This window comes from Pollicipes pollicipes, unplaced genomic scaffold, assembly GCF_011947565.3.
Source record: "Pollicipes pollicipes isolate AB1234 unplaced genomic scaffold, Ppol_2.1 Scaffold_3216;HRSCAF=3773_pilon_pilon_pilon, whole genome shotgun sequence".
NCBI lineage: Eukaryota > Metazoa > Arthropoda > Thecostraca > Pollicipedomorpha > Pollicipedidae > Pollicipes > Pollicipes pollicipes.
Genome location: NW_023596251.1, coordinates 6,262,348 through 6,289,075, shown reverse-complemented (window position 1 = coordinate 6,289,075; position 26,728 = coordinate 6,262,348). Strand labels below are relative to the sequence as shown.

The window sequence follows — 26,728 nt, the reverse complement described above, 5'->3', positions numbered from 1 at the left end:
GACGGCTGCGTGACGCCGGCAGTCACACCTGGCCGTCAAGAGGTCGGCCTTGGCAGTTGGCGCGAGCGCGGGAACTGACGCTCCCGGGAGCTCTGACCAGCTGTGGCTTCAATACGTCTGGCCGGCGCGGCCACTCACCGCTGGTCTGAGTACGGCTACGCTCCCGGGAGCTCTGACCAGCTGTGGCTTCAATACGTCTGACCGGCGCGGCCGCTCACCGCTGGTCTGAGTACGGCTACCTCGAACACAGCTGCTTCTAAACTCCCGGTGCGTAAGGCACGAGCAATCCCCAACCATCCCACCGCAGCCACCTTACGTTGCCGCCGGCGCGCCGGGGATGCGACCCGGCTCCGTTTCACGAGGCTGCTGCCGTCGAACCTCGCCTTGCCGCCGAGCCTGGGAGGGGAGGCTGCTGGCGTCGAGTCCCGCCCTGCCGCCGAGCCTGGGAGGGGAGGCTGCTGACGTCGAGTCCCGCCCTGCCGCCGAGCCTGGGCGGGCCTCGTCCCACGCGACAGACTTCCGCCCCACTCACCACTGGATCGCCGGGGCAGGCGCACCATCGACGGCCGGGTGGCATTGACGCGTCATATTCGTGAGGCTGATTAATGAGCGGCCAGTAGAAGGAAGGCCGCGCTTTTTCCGGCCGGTGTAGCTGCACAGAACAATTTAAAAAGAACGCCTGTTTTCGGCGTTATTTTACAGAATTGCAGCCGAGCCTTGCTCCTGGAAGCACTGCCAGTCTCAGGAGGCAGCAGAGTTGTCATGATTGATTGATGGCAAGTCCCCCTTCCCTGATGAGAGCCCCCGGCCCACCCGCCATCTCATGCCCAGAGCCCTGAACCCCCCCCCCCCCCCCCCCACCGTCCAATGTCCAGAGCCCCTGACCCTCCCTCTGTTTCACGCATTGCGTGCTGGGGACCAGCCCTAGGGGAAGCATTGCGCATGATTTCTGCTGACCACCTGTCTGCGCTGCGCCGGGGCGGGGTCCCGACCTCCCCTGGCAGCAGTGGGGAGCGTGGGGAAGGGCGGGGTCACTGGGGTCATCTCTGACAGGCGACGCCATCTGACCAGCCGTGATTACGTCGCCGTGTTAGGGAGCTGTCCACTAACAAATGATATCTCTTCCGCGGAACAGTACAGAGCGTCTTCAGAAGGGTATCGCAGATGCGGCCCACCGCACACAAGCACAGCTGGAGAATACTGGGAACAGCTGCTGTGGTGTGGCAGAGGTGCTGCCGCCAGCGGGCTCCCAATAACAATGACGAAATCAGGCCAACTTCCATGAAAGTTGGTGTGGCCGCTGCCACCACCGTCATGCTGCATATTCCGCCCTTGTGTGTACCTCCGCAGCTACCCAGCCATGAGGGTCACCGGGTCCTGCTGACCATGTTGGCACCTACCCATGTCACCCCAAGGCCCCCACACCATACCACGCCCGACACGCCCTCACAGCTTGCCTCGCCGGGCACACCGCTCACATCCCACCACGCTCAGCATGGCCCTACCGGCACACCATGTCCGACATGGCCGGCACACCACACCGCGCCTGCCCGACATGTCGCCACGCGGCCGGACCGCGCCGTCCAGACGGCCTGCGGCGTCCAGATCGGGCCGGGGTTGTCCCACACATGACGGATGGCAGCCGGCCGGACCTCGCCACACAGACGGATGGCAGCCGGCCGGGCCTCACCACACAGACGGATGGCAGCCGGCCGGACCTCGCCACACAGACGGATGGCAGCCGGCCGGACCTCGCCACACATGACGGATGGCAGCCGGCCGGACCTCGCCACACATGACGGATGGCAGCCGGCCGGACCTCGCCACACATGACGGATGGCAGCCGGCCGGACCTCGCCACACATGACGGATGGCAGCCGGCCGGACCTCGCCACACATGACGGATGGCAGCCGGCCGGACCTCGCCACACATGACGGATGGCAGCCGGCCGGACCTCGCCACACATGACGGATGGCAGCCGGCCGGACCTCGCCACACAGACGGATGGCAGCCGGCCGGACCTCGCCACACATGACGGATGGCAGCCGGCCGGGCCTCGCCACACATGACGGATGGCAGCCGGCCGGACCTCGCCACACAGACGGATGGCATCCGGCCGGACCTCGCCACACATGACGGATGGCAGCCGGCCGGACCTCGCCACACATGACGGATGGCAGCCGGCCGAACCTCGCCACACATGACGGATGGCAGACCTCGCAACACATGACGGATGACAGCCGGCCGGACCTCGCCACACAGACGGAGCCGGACCTCGCCACACATGACGGATGGCAGCCGGCCGGACCTCGCCACACATGACGGATGGCAGCCGGCTGGACCTCGCCACACATGACGGATGGCAGCCGGCTGGACCTCGCCACACAGACGGAGCCGGACCTCGCCACACATGACGGATGACAGCCGGCCGGACCTCGCCACACATGACGGATGGCAGCCGGCTGGACCTCGCCACACAGACGGAGCCGGACCTCGCCACACATGACGGATGGCAGCCGGCCGGACCTCGCCACACATGACGGATGACAGCCGGCTGGACCTCGCCACACAGACGGAGCCGGACCTCGCCACACATGACGGATGACAGCCGGCCGGACCTCGCCACACGGACGGAGCCGCACCTCGCCACACATGACGGATGGCAGCCGGCCGGACCTCGCCACACATGACGGATGGCAGCCGGCTGGACCTCGCCACACAGACGGAGCCGGACTTCGCCACACATGACGGATGACAGCCGGCTGGACCTCGCCACAGACGGAGCCGGACCTCGCCACACATGACGGATGGCAGCCGGCTGGACCTCGCCACACGGACCCGTCGCTGGCCGCACGCCGGTGGCGCTCGCCGCCGCCGCGACGCCGCCGTCGTGCCGGCAGACACGCGAGCGCGCCCCGCGGCGCATGCGCCCTGCTCTACGGGCCGGGCTGGGATAACTTCGAAATATACACGTTCACGCCCCCCCCCCCCCTCCCCCTCCCCCGCCACCGGGACCGGAAACCAGCGAGCCGCGCATCCCACCGGACCGCAGCGACCAGCAGATGGTTCCATTAACGCAACCAAGGGAGTGTGAGGGGGAGAGTGCTCCTCCACGTTGTTTTTTGGGCCCAGGCCCACGTTGTTTTTTGCACCATAGATGGCTTCTGATAGAGACACAAACCAGCGTTGTAAATTTTCACTGCGCTCCGTTCCCCTCCCCCTTAAAGAGAATCCTGGCTGCGCCCCTGTGTGGTTCACGGGACAAACAGGTGTAGCGTCGTGCGCCAAAATATGTGGATTGAGAAACGACCATGCAGACAAAATCTTCTGCAGAGAGAGATAGGAGGGGTCCTTTTTTCTTCAAACGCCTGCGGATCAGGACAAATCGAGTAGGACAGTTCATGCCAAATCGCCCAATGACTAGTGCAGTCCTTTTGGTTCAGGCAGGGGACGAGCATGGCCCCTGTGACTTGCATGGCCCCTGTGACATGGCCACTGTGGCCCCTGTGCGTGTGTCATTGGGGCTGTACGACGCACTCAGCTACTGAGGCTATATAGCATCACCTGCCTCTCACCCTGGCAGGAAGGGCGGGCACCGTGGGGAATCGAACCCCGTACCGATGGATTCCCAGACGCGCAGTTGTTAACGCAGACGCGTTAACCAAGACCCCCACCACCTTGTGACTTGGGTACGCCTCTGCTTCGAAGTGTGGATATGACAGCATGCTGCAGGGATATTCATCATCGTGCAATTTCGTACAACAGCATATCACACTTTTCGACAATCACGCACGAGACGCTTTTGCATCTCCTTGACACGCAGGAAAGGGTAAAAGTGTAACGGCCGCTCGCCGCACTCCTGTTCTTTACCACTGCCACAGCTTAGCGAAACTGGCCGCTGAGGTCGAACACATGCTTCAGCTGACCGGCCGCATGACCCCGCAGACCCCGCCCAGACCTGTCCTGACTTGGCCTGACCGGCGGCAATAGTGCGCAGGCAGACAGACACGACAGGCCGTCCAGCCTACGCCGCGCCACTCCACTTTGAACACGGCATACAAGAGGACGTACCACAGGACGTACCGCAGAACGTACCGCAATACGTAACAGAGGACGTGCCACAGGACGCACCAAGGGACGTACAAGACGTACCACGGGACGTGCCACAGGACGTAGCCCCAGCCGAGCCGCCCGGCTAGTCCCGGTCGCCCCAGCGACCGAAAGGTGTCCGATGTCTGACCGGGCGAGCGTGCGGCCCAGCGGCGGCGGCGGCGGCGGCGGCGCGCACTGAAACAGACACTCAGCACGTGCCCTGCACCCAAACCGCGCCGATCGGCTGCCCGGTGCTGGCGTGTGGGGGCGGCACCGCCGCCGGAGCCTGTTGTCACGCGCGCCTGGCATCAGAATGAGCCGGCCTGACCCATTTCGGCGCTCTGCAAACGGCGCTCTGCACGCGCAGCGCGCGTCACGACGCCGTCCAGCGCCGCCGCCTCCGTGCGTACACCGCCCCCTCCCCCTCCTCTCGTTTGCGTGGGCACAGGCAGACGTCTTCTGCACACACACACAACACACACAGAGGTACACACACAGACGTGACAGGTCAGGGCCGGGTCAGACCACTGACACCCCCCCCCCCCTTTCTCGGCGTGGTCACGTACGGCTATTTACACCGGCTGCCAAACGGCCGACCTCACCCCGCCCCCCTCTGCGTACGTGCGTGCGTGCGTGTGTGTGGAGGGGGGGGGGGCGGCTGTGGCGGCGCCGCCCTAATACCATATAGGGTGCCGGCGCGGTCGTCGCCCGGCCTGCCGCCCGTCAGGAGCCCGCGGAGGCGGCACGCCACACAGGACCTGCGGCGAGACCTCTATCAGGGCTGGTGACGGCCTATCGCGAGCCGGTGACACGCGCGCCCCGCTAACGCCCCGTCACAACACGCGGCGTCGCCGCCAGCTTTGCCAGGACGAAGTGCTCATTTTTTAGATAAGTGGTGATAAGTGGCGACAGACCTCGAGCATGATGTCGCGGGTTCGACATCAGGGGCGAAACCAGGGCTTTCTAAACGGGGTGTGGGGAGGGGAAAGACGGAGCTCAGTCAAAATTCACCATGAGACAACAGAAGGAGCCGTCTCTGATGATCTGAGTATAAAATATGGGGGCAAGAGGAGCGCTCCCAACACCCACACGTGTCATGCGATGGCCCGTGGATCGGCTGCACTGCAGCTGGAGCGCTGTGTTCCAGAGCGGTGTGTTCTGGAGTGGTGTGTTCCTGAGCGGTGTGTTCCAGAGCACTGTGTTCCAGAGCGGTGTGTTCCTGAGCGGTGTGTTCCTGGGCGTTCCTGAGTAGTCCGGACCGGAGACTAGTACTTGACCAGGCCACTTATAAACCCAGTGGATCGCATGACGTGGCCCGTCCAACCCAGCCCATCGCATCGCATGGTCAACAGTCGGCAATACCGCGGGCACGCCGAAAATGCACACAAAAAAAACGGGTAAGCTGTTCTTACCGCAACACACTACAACTGCAAGGTTGTTCAGCGTGACGAGCACGTGACGAGCACGTGACGAGCCAAACTACGACCGGCCGAGCGGGGGCCGACAGCGCCCGCCGACAGCGCCCGCCCGCCGACAGCGCCGCCGACAGCGCACACCGACAGCGACCACCGACAGCGACCGCCGACAGCGCCGCCGACAGCGCCCACCGACAGCGACCGCCGCAGTTGTCGCCGCGCGCTGCCGGCCACGACGGCCAGCATCAGCCGCCCGCCCAGCCGTCAGCGCTGCACTGGCGTGACGACGGCGCTCGAGGGAGGTGCCGCGCCCCCGGTGCCGACGGATGAACACCGGCCGCCACCGCGTGTGGTGCACTGAGTCGGGGGACCTCCCCCCCCCCCCCAACCGGCCATCCCCCCGGGTATAAACACCGCCCCGCTCCACCGCCACAGAGATCCTCGGGGAAACACTGCCTACAGCCCACCACGACCGCTCCACCTAAAACGAAACCAAGGTGGCCCGTCTAAGGCAGCCGGATTCCGCGGCATCCACGCTCAGTTCACCTCCGGCCAGCTGCTGACAAGCCCTCCTCGTCCCTCCCTCTTGTTTGTTGACCTCGTCGGCCGGGCGACAGTTGGGCCTCCCTGCCCCTGTTCAGCTGGGCCACAGGTCGCGCCGCCACCCCGGTTGCCGGCCGGCAGGGCACGATCAGGGTCACCGCGCTGCGCCCGGGGTGGTGACTGCCGAGCCCCCCCCCCCCCCTGCATTGTTTGGGGGACGGTGCGGCGCGGCCGGACAGCGGCATGCAAAATAGCGCCGCCTGTGTAGCGTACACAGGCGATTGTTGGCTGTGTGTGCTGTCTGCAGCGCTGCTGGGAGCTCGGCGCTGGCCCAGCGACGTCGCCGCCGGCACCTCGGCGACCAGCAGGCAAGTTGCGGTCAGGTCCGGGCCGCTGACGTGACTGGCCCAGCGGCGTCGCCGCCGGCCCCTCGGCAGCCAGCAGGCAAGTTGCGGTCAGGTCCGGGCCGCTGACGTGACCTGCACTCGGTCAACTACACGGAGAAAAAGCACTGGCCAGTGCCAGTTTCCGCCTATGCAGTCACAAGATTCGGTGAGAGTAAGGTGACTTCGCCTCTCTGAAGATCAATGATTCCCATTATCAGTCGTATTACTCTCACAGAATATTTTGACCGCCGAGACGGGAACCGTTGGCAGTGATAGCTGTAATTTGTCTTCTCAGCATAATCTGCCACCGGAACTAGCCCGCCTCCACTGATGTAGCCGGTCAGGTTTGTACCACCGTCTACAACTGGTGATCTGAGGTCAAGGTCGAAGCGGCCACTGGACATGGGGATGCAAAATTTTCCAAACAGCATGTCACTGATGTTCTCGGTGGCGAGGCGGCTGACCGGTACCATACTCGGTTACCTGGTCGCCCACACTTGCTACAAAGCTTCGAATAAGCCCGGCTCTTGAAGACCGCGCTCCAACGCCTACGTTATCTTAAGATATATATATATATATATATATATATATATATATATATATAAATATATATATAGTTATAAGAGCGCGGTACTCTTACAGAGTAGCTCATATCGTCAACCCCTCGAGTCATTCAATAGACTGCTGACACCGCTGATTGTCAGCAGCGGTATGCAGGGGCGGGTGGAAAGACAGGGGATATACTCTACGCCTGGAGGTAGTCGCATTCCAAGGTACACATGCCCCAGCACGGGAACTATAGTGTCCTTCAGCCGTGATAAAGCCAAGTGCGGCCGAACTTGCATCGAGGCGTGGCGGTGGTCACCGTGTATGGCTAGCAACGGGACGCGTTGGTGACAGCTTTCGCTCTCGCATTCCGTCACATGACACTTGGTTTGGTTTCACGACAACGTCGCTACTCGCATGGTGATCCGCGGGCCACCTTTCTTTGCCTTACCACGCCAATTCCCATCACTATTATTTGCCTTACCACAACAATTGTCATCACTAGTCCGGCAGAGCGTCTGTTAACTCCCCGCCCTCGGTGTTCAGCATGACATCATAAAATCAGCGTCAACTCATCGGATCATCTTCAAAAAGCAGCACGTCTTCAGCGCCGAGTGCCCACTATTCTGCAGGGGTTCACGCGGTATGTAGCGTTCTCTGTGCTTTACACACACTTGGACCCACGGGGCGACCTGGCTACCACCACTGCATCCACCGGAAAAGACGCCAAGGCCACCATAAATATTGGGGAAGCAAAAATTATTTCGAAAATTCGGGGAGCGCGTCCCCCCCCCCCCCCCCCCCCCTCTATCCCACGGGTCGTTGCCCCGTGCCGCCGAGCCCGGAAGCTGGTGCGGCATTTGCCGGCCGCGGGCCGTCTTTTTCGGCCGGTCTGCAGTCGGCGCCAACCGCAGACTCCCGATCAGAGCAGCCGCGGCCGGCTGTAGTGGACGGGCCGGGACCTATCGACAGTGGCGCACCCAGCACGCGGAGACGGGCGAGCTCCGGGGAGAAGATTGAAAATCACCAATCAATCAATCAATCGTTCACCCTCCCCCTACATTTCTCACGACAACTTCATGCTGAAGCAGCACCCCACCGAACTCGTTCCTGGCGGCGACCCTGAGCATCATCCACCCCGACGTGCACCGCGCCTCAAGCGGCGAGAACAGAGCACGGCCGCACCTCTCCAGCCGGCACCGGTGGCCCCGCAGAGCAAACCCGGCCACCGACCCCCTGCCGCACGGACCGCCCGGACGCACTGGCAACCAGCCGCGCGGCATGGGTCACGGGTCATAGGTCACAGGTCACAGTCCATGAATCACGGTCACGAGACACAGTCAGTCACGGGCCACGAGTCACGGGTCACGGGTCACAGTTCAAGGATCACGATCACGATCACGGGTCACGGACCACGGGTCATGTTCCACAGGTCACAGGCCACAAGGATCACAGTCAAGATCACGGTTCACGAGTCAAGGGTCATGGAGCACGGCGCGGTTGGACGTCGTGGCGTCGTCACCAACGAGTCGTGGAAACAACGCCCTCTAAATGCGTCTATACCGCGCAAAAGTCATGAAGGCTAAGGTAAATTTGTCCCAGGAGCGGAACGGCAATTGCAGGCGTCGCCAGAGGCGAGGGCCCGCTGAATTCTGTCTTCACTTCTTCCCCGTGACCCTTCGGTGACCTTCGGTCGGCATGACGCAAGATCGGAACGGCCGGGACTAGTCTCCGCCTCACTCCATGATTAGAACATGATCCGCTTGTGATTACATTGCACTGCATGAAGCGCTCACGACGTTACAGGTAACGGGGTCGGTTATCATACAGGTTACGGCGAGAAAATCAAAACGTGGGCGGTCATAGGCTTCCGTGATGAGATCGCAGGCTTCCATGACAATGAGGTCGCAAGCTTCCATGTGTGTCACTGGGGCTTTACGACGCACTCAGCTGCTGAGGCTATAAGGCGTCCCCTGCCTCTCACCCTGGCAGGAAGGGCGGGCACTGCGGGGAATCGAACCCCGTACCTCTGGTTTCCCACGCAAGCTTCCATGATGAGGTCGCAGGCTTACATGGCGATGAGGCCACCGGGTTTCACGATGAGGTTGCAGGCTTCCATGATGAAGTCGCTCCGACTTTGCGAAGCTGACAGGGCCGCGCACGATACAGACGGGGCGGGGGTAAAAACAGCCTCGTGTCTGGAGAGCGCAACACGTGGCGATGCTGATGGGCTGCCACATGTCTGGAGAGCGGGACACGTGGCGATGATCTCATGTCTGGAGAGCAGCACACGTGGCGATGATGATGGGCTTACAGACCACTCGGTTACAGACCACACAGACCACACAGTCCTGTGCGTCATTTTTCTTTTTAAGGACTCGACCCATGCCTCAGTGCCATGCCTAAGGACTCGATCTCGCCACTGCATTTCAGTGCAATGCAGTGGCGAGATCATTGGCGCTCGTGGGCATGGCGCAACAGGGATACCAGTTTTGGTTGGTACTTGTGCGTTTGGGTGTCTCCGAATGGACAGGCAAAGCTACCACCAATGCCGGCGTTTTCTATGGCAACAAGCCCTGATTAGCCCCCTTGGCTGGCCGTCCCTCGCTGCGCCGCTGCGCCGCGCTCGACACTCACGCAGTCCCTCCCTCTCCCTCCCCCCCCCCCCCCTCTTCTCCCTCCACTATGGTGTCTCCGGATCGGTGTAAAACGCACAGCAGGGCGTCCATACCGTGCGACACGCCCAAAAACTATACGTGCGTTGAACGGAGTGAGCAGCCGCGTGGAATCAGATGTAATAACCGGTAATAACCGGAGCTGTGGCCACGACCGAGGGTAGATGCCACTGGCGGCTTGGTGCCTTCCAAACTGCTCTGGTTGATAGTCTGCCTCAGCCCGCCCTCCGCAGGAAAGTGAACGATGAACCTGCATCAGAAACTTCGCGCCATAGCAAATACGCTCCAAACGAAACGTGCTCTCGGTAGCCCTAAACCTGCGTCCGGGGTCACCTTCACCCCGCAGCAGCCAGTGCTCAGCACACGGCCCGCCTCAGCAGTCAGCGCTCAGCACACGGCCCGCCTCAGCAGTCAGCGCTCAACACACGGTCCGCCTCAGCAGCCAGCGCTCAGCACACGCCCCCCCCCCCCCCCCCCCAGCAGCCAGCGCTCAGCACACGGTCCGCCTCAGCAGTCAGCGCTCAGCACACGGCCCGCCTCAGCAGTCAGCGCTCAGCACACGGCCCGCCTCAGCAGCCAGCGCCCAGCACACGGCCCGCCTCAGCAGTCGTGCACGAAACGCTGAACCGCACCACAATTCAAACACGTGGCGCACACGCCGCCGGACACACTGCCGACAACGATAGTGTATAAGCGCAAACCGGCTGTTGCTATTCGGAGCGGGGTGCCGGCTAGGTCACGTGCGCACCGTCACGCGCCAAAGGGGGGGGGGGGGGCAGCCACAGCGGGGGGCCCCTCCCCCGCCACAGCACACTCGCCACAGCGGAGGTGCTCTGACGTGAATGCTGGCGCCTCCTGACGTGAATGAATCGGACTTTTGTGCCGCCGACGGACAGACCGCTGCCACGGAAGTGGTTCGGGTGGCTGGAGTGCGAACGTGAGCTCGCTCTGACACGCGAGCTTGCGGCGTTGGCGCTGCAGCGCGGCGGAGTCCAGTGTTCCGCCCGTGTCCGTGCTCGTTGACTGCTGCGCACCGCGCGGGCGTCAGCCGCAATGGGACGACCCGGCGAGGCGCGCGCTTCCGACACGGCTCGTCAGTGGCTTCGCCGCCAGCGGAGGCGACGGGCGATGCGACCCGCGACGTGTTCGGAAGTCCCGGCTCGTGGTGGTTAGACCTGTGCGCCGCCGGATGCGACAGCTGCCTCCCGGCGGCAGAGCTAGGCAGGCGGCCGGCACGTCCTCGGCCACGGTAGGCCACGGCACGGGTGCAACTTTCTGTCCAGTTGGGCTTCCAGCCCCCTCCCCCAAACCCCAACTTTGTCCCCTGAAGAAGTGGGTCGAATTATTGTTGTTGATTGGAGGCGGTAGGGCGCGCCGACCACCGTGGTCATTTTGCGCCCAAAGTGGATCGAATTCAGAAACATGCCCAAACGGCCCAGATGCCGCAGGTCAGACCCGGGCCGTGTGGCACACTCACGTGGTCGTCGACCGAGTAGGTGAGCTCGCCGTCGTCGTACAGCACGAACCAGCGTCGCTGCCACCGCTGCAACAGAAGTGGGTACAGGTCAGCGGCGAGTCAGAGGTGCGCCCAGGTCAGCGGCGAGTCAGAGGTGGGTCCAAGTCAGCGGCGAGACAGAGGAGGATCCAGGTCAGCGGCGAGTCAGAGGTGCGCCCAGGTCAGCCGCAAGGCGTGCTTCAGAGGGTTTTGTCAGTTACCGGCGGTGCCGAAGATCATTGCAGGAATACAACCGCTGATTTGCGGCCATCTCGATGTTGGAGGCATGTGCGAGGGGAGGAAGGGAGGGGTCTCATTGGGGCAGCCAGGTTAACATTGGCATGGCTCGAGAGGCGCAATGTTCCATGTATGGCAGGCCGCAGACAGCGGCAGGAGTCTATCGAACGCATACAATGTGTGACATGGCCAAAACATTACACGAGGAAACGATAATCGACGGCATGTTCGCGAAACGCATCCATTCACCATCCTTTCGAACGTTTTCAATTGTCAGTTTCCTGTTAAACTCCCAAGCACAACCATTTCAACACGCGAAGCCACGTGCTGACGTGGCGCCAGCCAGCCCCCGGCGGCACCGAAGTGGCGTGTGACGTACGGTTGTACCGTGCTTTTGGAGCCCCATGTTGGTACCGGCGCACCGCCAGCCGCATTACCCGCCAGACGGTTCCTCTCCGACGTGAGCAGCTGGCCAGCGCCACAAAAAGCGCGCCAACCAGCGGCCGCGCGCCGGACGTGCGCCCGGCGCCGAGTCTCTCCGCGGCGGCTAAAGTCGGCCCGTCACGGGCGCGGTCACAGAGGGCCGGTCCGTCCGGCGCCGAGTCTCTCCGCGGCGGCTAAAGCCGGCCCGTCACGAACGCGGTCACAGAAGGCCGGCCCGTCTGGCGCCGAGTCTCTCCGCGGCGGCTAAAGTCGGCCCGTCACGGGCGCGGTCGCAGAGGGCCGGCCCGTCCGGTGCCGAGTCTCTCCGCGGCGGCTAAAGTCGGCCCGTCACGGGCGCGGGCGCAGAAGGCCGGCCCGTCCGGTGCCGCTATCAGACACGGATCATGGCTCTGAGTGGCGCCAAATTTGGGCGGCGCGAGCGTTCCATCGCGGCGACGGACACACGAGACCCCGGGGACACCAGGAGGAGGAGGACACTGAGGAAGCCCACCAAAGAACCAACCAGTAAGAGGGGGCATCTCAAGAGCCGGCCGACAAATGACATCGAATTTGGGTGGGGGACCTTGCAACAGTTTGACGTTGCTCGGGCTTCATGACGACATCCAGCAGACTGAAGCGCGGCGCAATTACTTATAAACATAATCGTAAAATTCGACACGGTATTGAGCTGCATTCGCTGCAAAGCGAGGAGACCCTGGGCTGCGACGACCCACATTTTGCAATGTTTCACATCGATTCGCTAGTGAAATTGGGCGGGAAGTGGACAAGGACGGCAGGAGCGCATGTATCCGCCGGAATGACGGCGGAAGCAGTCCCGTAAAGAAACAATCGAGACCGATCATCGTTCGTGACAGAGTGTTGACACGTGGCAGGAGTGCTGATTCGACTAAGGACCATTGACTCGTGAAAAGAATGTTGTCAGTTGTTTACGACACGGCAACCCAGCACTGATACCAACTGCGTCGCCATGCTTCCTCGAATGGCTTCTGAATCTGCAGCTTTGCAACTGCACTACATAGCAGTGCCGACGGCTTCTCATCGACACGCACAGTCCTTATCGTGTCATCGGTTTGTTATCGACGCAGCCTAGCCGGGTACTTGTGTGCCCGTCCCCCAAGGCCGCAGGGTACAGCCGTCTAACCGATAGCAAGGCGAACGAAACTCATGCCCTTTGGCGTCAGAGGCCAATCGACTTACTTGAGGCTTGAGGCTTGAGGCTTTGGCAGTCAATGGCAGAACTCTGAGAGAGCAGCAGAGCGGGCGGGTGCTCGGCAGAGACAGAGAAGCCCGTAAAGGATGCAGTGTGCCAGCTGCATTCATCACGCCAACCGCCACAGTATCGAGGATGAAGACTTGAAGCCGCACCGACAAGTCTTCCCAAAACACAGCTGCAGCGTGCAACCCCTTCCCAAAACGTTGGCACCTTTCGCGGAGAGGCAGCTGACGTCCAACCACGAACCAGGCCGTCGAATAGATCACCAGGCCGCCGACTAGACCACTAGACTACCAGGTCGCTGACTAGACCACCAGGCCGCCGACTAGACCACTAGACTACCAGGTCGCTGACTAGATCACCAGGCCGCCGATTAGACCACTAGACTACCAGACCACCAGACCGACACTACACACGTTGCTCAGCGTAGCTGTCGACTTCAAAGGCGGCGCGTGGCCCGCGCCTGGCCGTTTCAGCAGCGCCAGCGCATCTTCCGACACGAATCTCCGGCTCTCGCGCCCCTCCGGCGATCCCGGTACCGGAATATAACTCGTTATCGGGCTGCGAGAGGCCCGGCACGCGACGCCGGGGGGGATGCGCGGCCGGCCACACAGGGCGTGACCTCTGGTCGCTCGGCTATCATCTGGACCATCACAGCCCCGCAGACAAAAGGCGTAAAAAGGAGGCGGGAGCGGAGGCCGCGTGCCGCCCCGGAAAAAAACTTGTCGCCGGATGAGCCTTGAGCCCCGCTGGCGGGCCACGATGCCAGCCGAAGTCACGGGCGACTCGCTGGCTGGAGCGGCTGAAGACCGCGCCAGACCAGGACGGGGCGAGTCTGCTACCAAACGGCAGCCCAAATAGACCCACGACAGCGTATGGTGACGATCCGTGATGACGATCGGGGGCGAGCCGCACCCGCTGCATGCCGACGCGATGCTCATCCGACGAGATCGCCGAGACCGCCAGAGAGCAACGTGCTTCCTTCACGAGCTCGTGCAGGGTGAACGCGAGCTCTCGCTCCTCCTGCCAGGCGCTGAGTAGACGCAGCGCGGCGCCGAGGGGCGAGCCCAGCCCTCGCTCTCCCCGCAGAACCCGACGGTCGTGAGTGGGCCTGGGTCAGTGGTTGTTGACGATCCGTTCTCGATGCCACGTGTTGTTTCAATGGGCGCCACCGGTCGCCGGACTCCACGAAAGTCGAGGTCGCGGCGCGCCAGAGAGCGCCGGCGCCGACGCCTACCGCCGCTGCGAACCGAGCGTCGGACTTTGGGGCAACGCTGGCTCTCGCCGGCGCCGACGCCAAAAGCGCCCGCCAACTTCTGCGTCAACTGCACACGAGCCTGCAGCTGTCAACGCGCGGGCAGCGTTGCCCACTCCGGTGTTCGACAACACCGCGGCCGCTCCCGGTGCTGCTCAAGCCGGTGCTGTCCCCACCACGGCGCAGCCCTGGGTCAAGCCCAGTCAGCCCACCAGGTGTGGGCTCGGCCGCCGGCGGCCCACGCTCCCGGCCCGCGGCGGCCTTGGCCAACCGGCGTGCCGACTAGAAAGTGCCGCACGCCACATGCACGCACGTGCGCCGCCGTCCGTCGACCCGGCGGCGGTGGTGGCGCGGCGCGGCTAATTCCGGCGCGCCGGCACGTGCCGCGCAGATGTCGGCGAACGCGACGCGCCGGCGCCGCCCGCGGGCTTCCGGTCACCGGGTGGCCTGCCCGAGAACAACAATCGCGGTGGGGCATGCGAGCCCAGCCGAGCCACAGCCGGCACATGTAGTCAGGTTTCTCTGCGTACATGCCAAAAGCTATTTCACGCTTGAGTGAGCAGACTCCGGTCAGCCCCGTGGCGCGTAGCATGCCTGAATGGCAACAGGCTGTAGAAATTGCTGGTTGCGGACGGGGGCGGACTGCGCCTTAAGGGTTGCTGAGGCCCATTACTGTTCCTGTGCTAGTTTATATGGTTGGACGGACGCTGGCTATCAAGGTCCCGCTTCTCAAGCCGAGGTCGCGAGCTGTCTTCTTCCCAATCGAAGAAATCGTCGGCATGTGACGTCGCCGACACACCAACCAAGCCGGTGACGTCACATGAGTCGATGACGTCACGTGCCAACCATTGTGTGACACCACTGACTCACAGATCCGTCGACGCCCACCAAAGGTCTGAAAGGTCGGCGGTTCCCGGAAGCCGGGAAGTCCGTACAAGCCGTCGCTAGGATCAGCGGCGAGTTTGGTCGATGCACGACTGACGACGGAGCCCGGCGGGTGGTGAGGCGCTCACACGGGAGCAGAGGGCGTGTCACACGGAGACAACATTGAGCAGCGGGTATGTCATACAGAGACTGCAGTGAGCAGCGGGTATGTCTCACAGAGACTGCAGTAAGCGGCGGGTATGTCACACAGAGACTGCAGTAAGCGGCGGGTATGTCACACAGAGACTGCAGTAAGCGGCGGGTATGTCTCACAGAGACTGCAGTGAGCAGCGGGTATGTCTCACAGAGACTGCAGTAAGCGGCGGGTATGTCACACAGAGACTGCAGTAAGCGGCGGGTATGTCACACAGAGACTGCAGTAAGCGGCGGGTATGTCACACAGAGACTGCAGTGAGCAGCGGGTATGTCTCACAGAGACTGCAGTAAGCGGCGGGTATGTCACACAGAGACTGCAGTAAGCGGCGGGTATGTCACACAGAGACTGCAGTGAGCAGCGGGTATGTCACACAGAGACTGCAGTAAGCGGCGGGTATGTCACACAGAGACTGCAGTAAGCGGCGGGTATGTCACACAGAGACTGCAGTAAGCGGCGGGTATGTCACACAGAGACTGCAGTGAGCAGCGGGTATGTCTCACAGAGACTGCAGTAAGCGGCGGGTATGTCACACAGAGACTGCAGTGAGCAGCGGGTGTGCCACACGGAGACTTAAATGTGCAGCGGGTATGTCACACAGAGCCTGCAGGCTTCCCAAAGTTCACGGAGAACGCAGAATCCGCGTCGATGCAATACGTTTCAAAACAAGTATTACTGAACAAAATGCCTGGAGAGGATTCGGTCACCCCGAGCTACATTTCGATGCCAGTGTTGTGCCGAGCCGTCTGGCAAAGCCCATCGAGCGCGCGGTGAAACAGCGCTCGCGGCTTTTCTGCACAACGAACGCGGCAAAAACCGTGCACTATTTTGCTTCGTGACTTCACCTTTGATCTGAAACGAGCCGAAACAAATCAGGACGCATGCATCATTGAGTCAAAGCGCGAGCGCACGCTCTGCAAAACCGCACCGATTGTTCCGTTTGTTCGCCTCTCAGTGCTGCAGGACAGCGCACGGTGGAGGAAGGCTGGCTCAGGCTGGTGCCGTGGACCAGTTTACTGACAGGACTACAGCACGCCGATGCCCTGCTGGGAACGACGGGAACGCGCTGCCGCGGCCGCCACTGCTGCGACGGCGGTCACGTGAGCACGTGAAGTATAATTTAATAAAAACATAAACGTGAGCCTCGGTGATTAAATCGGACGTGTGCGTGCGAGGAGCCTTCAGGTATTTAGTATCCTTCACTGGCGGCGACTCGGAGGGCGTCCATACTCCAACCCAACAAATGGCCCATCGTAGCACGCGCACTGCAAGCTCAATCTACAGCACGTTTTGCGGCGCTCAAGAAACCATTAACAGGTGAAACAACGACGCCTGAGCAACAAAGTATCGTGCTTAGTCCTCGAGCGCACCTGAGCCTGGTCTCATCGCAGACCGGGATGCGGCACGTCCCTTACGCGGACCCGTGGTCCGACCTCACGCGGACTCGTGGCCCGACCTCACGTGGCCCCGTGACCTGACCTCATGCGGCCCCGTGACCTGACCTCAGGCGTACCGCCCGCTGCATATCGTGCCCGCCCGCCGACACACCGCTGCCGCCGCCACCGCCGTCGTACCGTATTGAGCACACCACGCTATTTCTGAGGCACGCACGTGGAACGTTGCGACATCTCCTTCGGACTCATGCGCCACCTCCCTGCTCAGCTGTTCGCCTCTTGCGCAACGGCATTTCTGCGACGTCACGGGACTGACATGGGCGCCGCATGGGGTGCAATCGCAGCGCACGAGAACATGTGCTATCCTACGTGGCGTCACGTAGAGTCTTCACCAGACGTCCTCGCAGCACGACTCGCTTTCTGGTAACGTCTCCGTAACTGTCCTGACAATAGCTGCACATGCGGACACAAGATTTTCGTCTGCAGGTATCTGAGTGCTCCCAAGGATACAAACTGCAAATTATGTTATTTTTAACGCATACAACACGTCTTGATCATTGGTGGCTGGTCCAGGACACGCAAACGGACCTCATTTTAATAAAATATGTTGCGCCATTAATGTCTCACTCCGATCGACTTGCGGAAAAAAATAACGCGCGTCCGGCAAAGATTCTACGTGACGTCGCGCAGAGCCTTTGTCGTCCGGGTTGCTGCCAATACACCCATGGAGTCCATGCGCCGGTCGTTCACCAGCGGCGCCCCACCGTTCCGACAGGGTTCGGCGACATGAAACCGCATGCTACAAATGCCAAATGCACCGTTGATCTACATTTGGCAAGGGATGCGTCTTGGGCCCGCAATCTTATTCTAAATCCGTTAACCTCGCAGGAAGATACTCGCTCCGGTCGGATCAATTCAAATGTGACCTGAGCCATGTCAGCACGGCAAGCCGCTTGCGTGACCGTTGGACGCATGCACGGCTTGTAACCGGGGTGTGTTGGGTTCCGCGCATTCGCTCATCAGTGACAGCAGGATTTCCTCAGACTGCGTCGCGGCGTCCTGATTGCGAGGAAACACGGAAAGGCATATTCGTGCCTGGGAACAGTTCGACATGGGATCAGAGCATGGTACGTGGGGAAAAGTCCCCAACTCGTCCCTGATTCGCAAAGGACCGGACAAAATCGCGCCAAAGCGTATGCATCTCAACATCTCGGCGGCTGCTGCACAGACGGCCGAGGTGCCGGAGTGACGTCACCACGGCGTGGCGGGAAGTCAGAGGCTCATCATACTTTGCAGCGAGAGCTGACGGGCGGATCGCACCGAGCCAGGCCGCGTTCCATTGCCGGAGCGTAATCGCCGGCTGTGAAGAGCGCCCTCCACCTGGAGGCACGGGCGCTGTGTGGAGGAGCGCGGGGCGGGGCGCCGGCGGCTCACTGCTGCCCCAGTCGGTCGAGACGCTCGTTCGCCAAGGTCTCCTCGGCGAACTTGCTGGACAACTATGCGGCTGTCGCAGCACTTGAACGTGTCTAAGCCGGTCAGGGAGCCGCCTGCTGGCGCCGCCAATCCATCACAATTTATGGGACGCGAGGCCGCTGAAATTACAGTGGATTACGGACATCCCCCGGATAGCAAACACCATGTTATCGGGTGTTCGCCAAGGACGTTCACGAGGCCGCCGCTGCCGACGACGCTACAGAGGAATAGCGGAGTTCGAATGCGTTGCGGCATTTGAAATTAGGTTCGAGACAGAAGTACCAATGTCGCGGGCAATTTTGTACAGAGGAACAGGGGCGTCGTCACCCATCTAGATGGAGTCTGCAGACCCAACCTACACCTATCCAAAGGTCATCTTGTGTGTAAATAGCTCTAACTACGGAGCTTACGCCGGAGTACGGCTTACGATCTATGAAGCTTACACCGGAAGCATAGCTTCCAATCTACGGAGCTTGCATCGGGAGCAGAGCTTCCAATCTACGGAGCTTACACCGGGAGCAGAGCCTCCGATCTACGGACCTTAAACCGGGAGCAGAGCTCCCAATCTACGAAGCTTACACCGGGAGCAAAGCCTCCAATCTGTTATCGATTACGGAGGCACGGGAATGCCTCCGCAATGCTACCGCTGCTGGGCAAGCATGTGCTTAGCTTTTACATGCGAATTCGCCGGGCACTTAGTGTTGATACTGCTGTTGATAGCCGGAGGAATTCGCGGCGATTTAGCGCAGCTTATGCACTTTTGAAGATTAGGCAGTGTGTCCGAAAAGACAATACTGGGTATTAACATTCCAGATGAGGATTCGCACACGAGACACCCGCGCACAGTTTTGCGCAGCATCCAAAGCATGCGGACACCGCAAGGTGATCGGTGAGCGGATCCGTTCAGCGCCCAGTTCAGCGCCCGATAAGTGGTGAACGGATCAGTTATGCGCCCGGTGATCGACAAACGGATCAGTTATGCGCCCGGTGATCGACATGTTCAGCTTTGGGCACAGCTGCAGCCACTGGACGCAAAGATCGGCCTGCGCGACAACGGGCCCGCGATCCCACCTCGCCGGCAAAACAAGTGCATTGTCGGACGCTGCGTGTTCCAGCGCACGCCAAGGGTGTTTGGTCCGCTTCCCGAGCCCGCCGCGCCAGCCACCTCGGTCTGCAAGGCCGCCGTAATCTGTCCATCGGCGGCGTCTCCGCAGTGCGCGCGCAGCACGGCCTCAAGCTCAGCTGGCGGGCCGGCAGCCTGCCGCCGCCGTCTCGATCGGAAGAGACCGCCCCCAACCTCGGGACGGTTCGTCCCCACCTCGGGACGGTTCGTCAGGCAATGGCAACGTCAGCAGTGGCTTTAAAATAGTCCGTGACCCCCGCCAAATGTAAGTGAGCACTCTCCGCTGCAGAATACCCGACAACGGCTCCAATCGGACAGCCGGGGCCTTGGCTGCGCTGGTCTTGGCCGCGGCATCTCACGAACGCCGCCCCGTTCGGGAAAGCCGGCGCCAGAACGTGCCGCATCGGTTGATCCCGCCGCGAGCGAGGCGGAACTCGGGTCGCGTTGCACAGCCGGACCCCGCAATCAAATAGCCTGCAGTTCAATGTCACGTCTCCGGTTTGGAAGTGGATGGGCTTGGCCGCTTTGCAAACCGCTAGACGGGCGATGGGGAGGGAGAGGGGAGGGGTCTCCAGCCGGCCGGTTCCATGGGGTCCGTTGAGAAGTGGGCCAGACATGTCCAGGACCATGCTGAGGAGCTCACATCCAAGGGCTGTCCATCTTGTTTTGTCCCGCCAGTTCCGTGAGTTTTACCCATGCGCCGTTGGTCCTGTCAGCCAGCATCGCTGTTCTTTAATATGTACACTTAATCAGCTTCGACCGCGAAGCCCATAACAAAAATCCCCACACAGAATATAGCGGAGCTTATTATCAAAAGGCTGTCATTCCGCGAAATGGCAAAGGATTGACGGGGAGGGCGCTTACAGGTTGGAGAGATCACCGCGGCGCGAGAGATCACCGACGGCGGAAACTTGGGCCGACGCTCGCTCTTCTCAGCAGCTGGGGTGGACGCCGCCACCGACGAGAATCAGTCACGTGGAGGAGAATCGCGGGAAAGGGAGAGAGCTCCTGCGAAGAGGACCGCGGGGGAGCGAGAGACCTCCGGGGAAGCGAACCGCGGGAGAGCAAGAGAGCTCCAAGAAAGAATAACGCAGGAGAGCGAGAGAGCTCCGGGGAATAGTCGCGGGATAGCGAGAGAGCTCCGAGGAAGGGAGCCGTGGGAGAGCGAGAGAGCTCCGGGGAAGAGGACCGCGGGAGAGCAAGAGAGCCCGAGGAAGAGAGCTGTGGGAGAGCGAGAGGGCTCCAAGAAGACCGCGGAAGAGCGAGAGAGCCCCGAGGAAGAGAGCCGTGAGAGAGCGAGAGAGCTCCCTCCCACAGCGAGCCGCGGCAGGCAGGCCGCCTCGGCCGCTCCCTGACAACGGCAAACAGCTGTCATCGGGACCCGTTTCGCCAAAACAGCGCCTCTCTCGGCCGCTCGGTCTTAACTATGGTCCCATCGCAGCCTCTTCAGGCTCGCATCAGTAGCATCTTCAGCCAGTAACAAGCCCAGTTACAGCTTTCCGTCCGCATTGCCCCGCTGCTCGATCCCGGCCGGCTCCGCGTCAGTCCGAACCTCATCGCATGTCCTCAGCGTCGGGCTCAATCCTACCACACCACTACCAGCCTCAAAGCCATCATTTGTCCGTGTCATCCTCAACCCCAGCATTTGTCAACGTGAGTTGGCACCACTTTGACCGCGTTATTTCACCAACCATGGCTGCACAGGCGCCGGTACCAGGACTGCTGTCGGAGCGGCCCCGCTGGCAGCGCCATCCGCCCGCGGCTGGGCCCAACGCCCCCGGTCGCCGTCCGAGCCCGGCTCGAGCCGGCAGTCCGTTCCAATCGTCGGTGGCAGCGGCCCCGCCCGCCGGCCCGCCAGCCCGCCGCCGCCCGCCGGGCCGCCGGCCATGCGTGCAGCGGCACAAAAACGGCCCGCGCGGGCCCGGCCGCCACGTCAAGCGCGGCCGACGGGCGCAGCGGCGCCGCACCGGCCGCCTCGACGGTGGCGGCGGTGGCGGCCGACCGCTGGGGTCCACTGCGGCCGGCACGAGCGGCGAGCTGGTGGCCGAGCTGACCGCGGCACCGCTGACGCCGATGCCGGCCGGGACGCGCAGGCCCGGGCAGCGGACCCCGGCCCAGCAGCGGTCCGGCAGCCGATGAGTCGCGGCAGCGGCAGCCGGGCCGGGGCCAGGCCCGGGCAGCGGACCCCGGTCCAGCAGCGGTCCGGCAGCCGATGAGCCGCGGCGGCGGCAGCCGGGCCGGGGCCAGGCCCGGGCAGCGGACCCCGGTCCAGCAGCGGTCCGGCAGCCGATGAGTCGCGGCGGCGGCAGCCGGGCCAGGCCCGGCCGCCGCCGCCCTGCCTGCCTGCCCATCCCGGCGGCGCGGTGGCCCCCAAACCGCAAGAGGATGGGACGCGCGGCGGACGGACGGCAGGGGTGCGGTTTGATGGCCGCTGGTTGGCTCGCCGGCAGGTGAGGCCCGTGCCGTGGCCGGTGCAGGCGCCCGCATCGTGCGGGGCGAGCCGCGTATTTAGCTCCTGGGGACGGGGCGGGCCGGGCTCCCGGTGCTACCACGGTCCCCCGGTGAACAAAGCCGAGGTTTGAGAGCCGCCGCGCGACCCCAGGCTCGGCCAGTGTGATGGTGATTCTCACAGTCGATTTGGTTTTCGCTTCGGCCGCCACGGTGGCTGCTTAAAAGTCGATTTCCTCCGTTAATGTGCGGCGACTTACACGCCTTTCTCCCATCACGCACGGGCAGAACCAGGCCGAGGCAAGAGTTCAGGCCCGTCTTCTCGAATCGAACTAATAACTTATCGACGAGGTCAGGCTCAAAGCGAGAGTGGCACTCCGCGGCGCGGCACACGTGCCGCGCCGCCCGGCGTAGGAGGGCGGAGGTGCTTGGGCGTGTCTCGAATGTGACCTGCGCAAATGAACAAAGTGATTGCACCTGTTGGCGACCAGAGGCATGAACAGAAGAGGGGTTACCTCAGGCTGGTAACCAGTTTCACATTTTCCACGTCGCACGATTTATGAGCAATGCTAACAATCCACATTATCGAGCGGACGCGTCTTTCCGCCCCCCCCCCCCCCCCCCCTCCTCCCCATGGAGGGGTCACCACCGGTAACCAAGAAAAGCCATCACACAATGCCCTGCGCGTTCACTGGGCGGCAGTGGACAAATACGGTCAATCTGATACGCGGAGTTGATGTTTGTCCATTTTTTTCTGGGCCGGTGATTGCAGTCCGCTGAAAGGGTGACGTCAGACGTGCTGACGCAGTGCAGTGTGCTGACGCAGTGCAGTGTGCTGACGCAGTGCAGTGTGCTGACGCAGTGCAGTGTGCTGACGCGGCGCAGGCCACTGACAAGAACAAACAAGGCTGGCACCACAGCACTGCAACATACCATTAACAAAGCATTAGGTGGCAGTGACTGTCGTTCGTCTCGCCGAGCATCGACAACATGGTGCTTGGGACGGGATGGGCAAGCATTCTGCATGTCTCAATAGCAAATGGGACATGGCTGATCCAAGCGGGAAGCTTCCTTCCAATATTTAAAAATGGCGTTGACGGATCGGTTGACGTGGAATCCTTGACGTTATACCCTCAGAGATGACGTCACGGCTGTCGTCACATCCCACGGCGAAGTTGAGTTTGCTCGCAGCTAGTACACATGGAGCAGACGGGTTCTGCATGTCGGCGACGGTCCGGGAGCACATTGTCACGCCCCGCTGGACCTTATGTAGGCGAACGGAACAACCGCGTGCGCAGCGTCGCAGACCGCGGCATTCAGGGAGGCACAAGGGTCAGTGATCCCGTGTTGAATGCGGGCGCGAGCCGTACGCACCACCTTAAGACAGTCCGTCCTTGAAGCTCAGAAAATTGGGTGGAAACAGTAACTCCCACCGCTTTCTTTTTAGAACTCACAGCACAAAAAAATCGCAAAAGCGCCAGACACGAGCTAATTAAACATACAGCCGCCCCTAAATAGCGGACATCATAAAACCAAACCGCTTTCCAGTCGCCACAACACACAGCTAAAAGCCCAGTTACGAGAGCTCACCAGGAGCCTGTTTAAACAAGGAGAAGCAATGCACGGAATGTCACCCCCAGATGAATAATTCATCGGCCATGATCGCGCCACGTGGACGCGAGCGTTCTGTCTGCGTCGGTGACGCACGCGCCAGGCGCCGCTTACAACGTTAAGTGGCACGTGAACGGCCAAATACAGACGGCGCGGCGTCACAGTATGCAACAGTGCGCCACAATGGGCCTTTTCAAGGTCGCCGCCGCGTCGTACCGTTTTCCCTTCATGCGGACGGAAGGCCGCGGGTAATCTTGTGGCAGCCAGCTCTCCAACAAACTTATTGACAATGTCAGGATTTGTTGGATGTTGACATTGTCAGGAATCATCTGGGTCACACGAATTGGACTATGCTGGACGTTTGCCAGGAACGAGAAAAAAAACTCCCAAACTCACATGCTACACCGTCACAAGCAGCCACCTGCCGCCTTTCATGAAGGATTTTGACTCCCGAGGGCTCCCACAGGAGCCATTGCAGTTCTCTCGCAGCAACTACGAATTCTCCCATGGCTTTTTTGTCATTTCGCAGGTCCTCGCGAAGTAATGTTTCGTGTGCTACGTTCAGCACTGCAGCATCAGGCGCTCCTTGTTAGCCACTGTTTCATGCTGTTTGTTTTCCAGGGTACCCGAGGAACGTACATACTCCTGCCGTCGGAAGGATACCAGGTGTATGTATGTATTGTATGCCTGCGCGTCTCCGTCCTGTTCGGGTTCGCAATGAAATCCGTATCGCACATGCAACTAACTGAACTCATGGTAGCCATTCCAGTAATAGCAATGTTCACTCCAAAAATACCCACCTTGAGGCGGTTCAACCCCCAATCCGCAGTGTGTCCATCGGTCACTGGGTGCGTGACCGAGAGGCTGGCCGCGTAGAATTCACATAGTTTAGGCCCGCAGTCATGCACACAGAAGTCTAGTTAAGTGCTAAAACGTATACGGAGCATGGGACAGCACCAGTGCGCGGCCCCGGCACCGCACAACCAGTGCCACGACCAGCAACCAGTCCGGGGCCCCGACAACGCACAACCAGTGCCACGACCAGCAGCCAGTCCGGGGCCCCGACACGACCAGCAGCTAGTCCGGGGCCCCGACACCGCACAACCCGTGCCACGACCAGCAACCAGCCCGGGGCCCCGACACCGCACAACCAGTGCCACGACCAGCAGCTAGTCTGGGGCCCCGACACCGCACAACCAGTGCCACGACCAGCAACCAGTCCGGGGCCCCGACACCGCACAACCAGTGCCACGACCAGCAGCCAGTAGCCAGTTTCTCAAAGCGAAAGCACAATCTTACGCCAAGTATGAACGTGTACCTTCGGTTTTACAAACTACACATTAAGCCAGTTTCTCAAAGTCGTCACGTGACCTTTGTCGTAGCTTATACACTTGACAGTGGCGTAGATTTGTGAGTCCCGTTGCCACGACAACGACCACCAAACTTGAGATAATTCTAGCAGCCATAAACATACGCCTTATGTCCTCAGTATGTGCTACCTCAACTCGAACTGCCATCGATCAAGACAAAACATTATAGAAGTTGCCTGGCTCGACATCAAACCAGCCACGTAAGCTTACGATTTGGGGGATATTTTCTTCAGCTACAATTATGACGCTTTGGTTGAAAAGCAACGCTTATCAGGATATGAAAGCAAAGGGACAGGTGCCGGTGGTGCAGTGGTTAACGCATCTGGGCGCGGGGTTCGATTACCCGCGATGCCCGCGTTTCCACCAGGCTGAGAGGTAGTTGACGCCATATAGCCGAAGCAGCTGAGTGCGTCTTAAATCCCCAATGACGACGATGAACAAAGGAAGAGTACGGTTGGCAGTGTTCAAGGAGAGCGAGAGCGAGTGCGAGAGCGAGAGCGAGAGCGAGAGCGAGAGCGAGAGCGAGAGCGAGAGCGAGAGCGAGCCAGCCAGCCAACCAGCCAGCCAGCCAGCCAGCCAGCCAGACAGACAGACAGACAGACAGACAGACAGAGACAGCGAGAGACAGAGAGAGACAGGGAGAGAGAGACAGAGAGAGTAAAGACAGCTCCCCGTCCGCAAGGAATTTGTGTGAGACCACTGCCCGTCGACTCGCACGTGGTGGTGTGCGTCCACTTTTCAGCAACGTCATTTAGTTGCGTCGACCGCTGCGCGTTTCTTTTTTGCCATCGACGCGCTGCGTTTGAAGTCTCCGGGCTACGTAATATACAGAGGAACGCGTGTTGTAGATGTGTGTGGCCTGGTGGAGATGCGTGCCGAACTAAGGCTGGTTTAGGTGGCAATGTTGTCCATAATTGATAAATTCGGTGAAGGAAGCTTTCTTCCATTCGTCAGCTCCTTCGGTGTTCAGGTTCATCCTAAAATGCTCCACTCATGGAGGCGTTATTTTGCATAGCATTGCATTTTACATGTGGAGGACATCATGTGAATAGTAAGTACATAATGTCTGTGCTTACTAAGCATATCCTCGGCATTGAAGGTGGGACTGTCAGCCCTTAGTCTCCAGAGCTTAAGGGAATATGTGAAGTAAACACGAGCTGTCATTGAGCACTGAAAAAGGGCCATTCATGGATCTAATCATATGCAGCCTGCTGCACTTGTCATTGGCAACAGGCTCTCTCTATATGACTGATCACTGAGAGTATGTTTCTATTATGTGATTTTATGCAGGCTAGCTGCTGCCGTATGGCATAGTGATGCACAAGATGTATGCAGCTGTGTTATCCGAATGAAGTCAATTTTAGAGTATAATGCTTGTGTCATGCTGGGCTATTTTATTAGCATTTATTGCACATCATAATGTTTTCAAACAGGGTAGGCACTACAGGCAATGATGCTGCCCATATCTCACTTTCTCATCTCACTTTGAAAGTGTCTGGAATACAATTTGCACGAACATAGAATGTATGGCATCCATAAGAAGTATTGTGGCAGCCACACAAATTTCTCTTAATTGTGATGTATTTTTATGTTCTTGCAAAGGAAGCTCCTTGACCAGGCAGTTTTGCCTTATCTTCTTGGTCTTGGCGTGCCCTACCCAAGGCTTCTTGCCTGAAAGGCTGGAACACTCACTATTACTTGCTCACACTCAAGCGTTATGCTGTGTTGTGCCTTTAGCAGCTGTTGCATGCTGTTTGCTTGCCACTACAGCAACTTGCCTTTCAATAAGTAACAGTCCTAAGGTCAGTGCTATTATCGACAACACAAATGCTTGCGTTGATTGCATTGCCAAATGCATCAAGGACCTATCAAGATTAAGCTCCGTCGTACATTTCTTCTTGGCCTTGAGAAACCCATGCAAGATTGTTT

At 60.6% G+C, this 26,728-nt stretch overlaps 1 protein-coding gene across 1 annotated transcript in view; it reads right to left on the bottom strand.

The window, feature by feature from the left end:
* LOC119091052 (protein outspread) overlaps positions 1-26,728 on the bottom strand; it is a gene marked incomplete at its 3' end in the record, with an annotated part of 100,672 nt that overhangs the window by 25,583 nt on the left and 48,361 nt on the right. Inside the window, exon 3 of the mRNA XM_037213769.1 lies at positions 11,136-11,201. Within this exon, the coding sequence (XP_037069664.1) occupies positions 11,136-11,201 (66 nt within the window). The remainder of the gene's footprint in view (positions 1-11,135; positions 11,202-26,728) is intronic.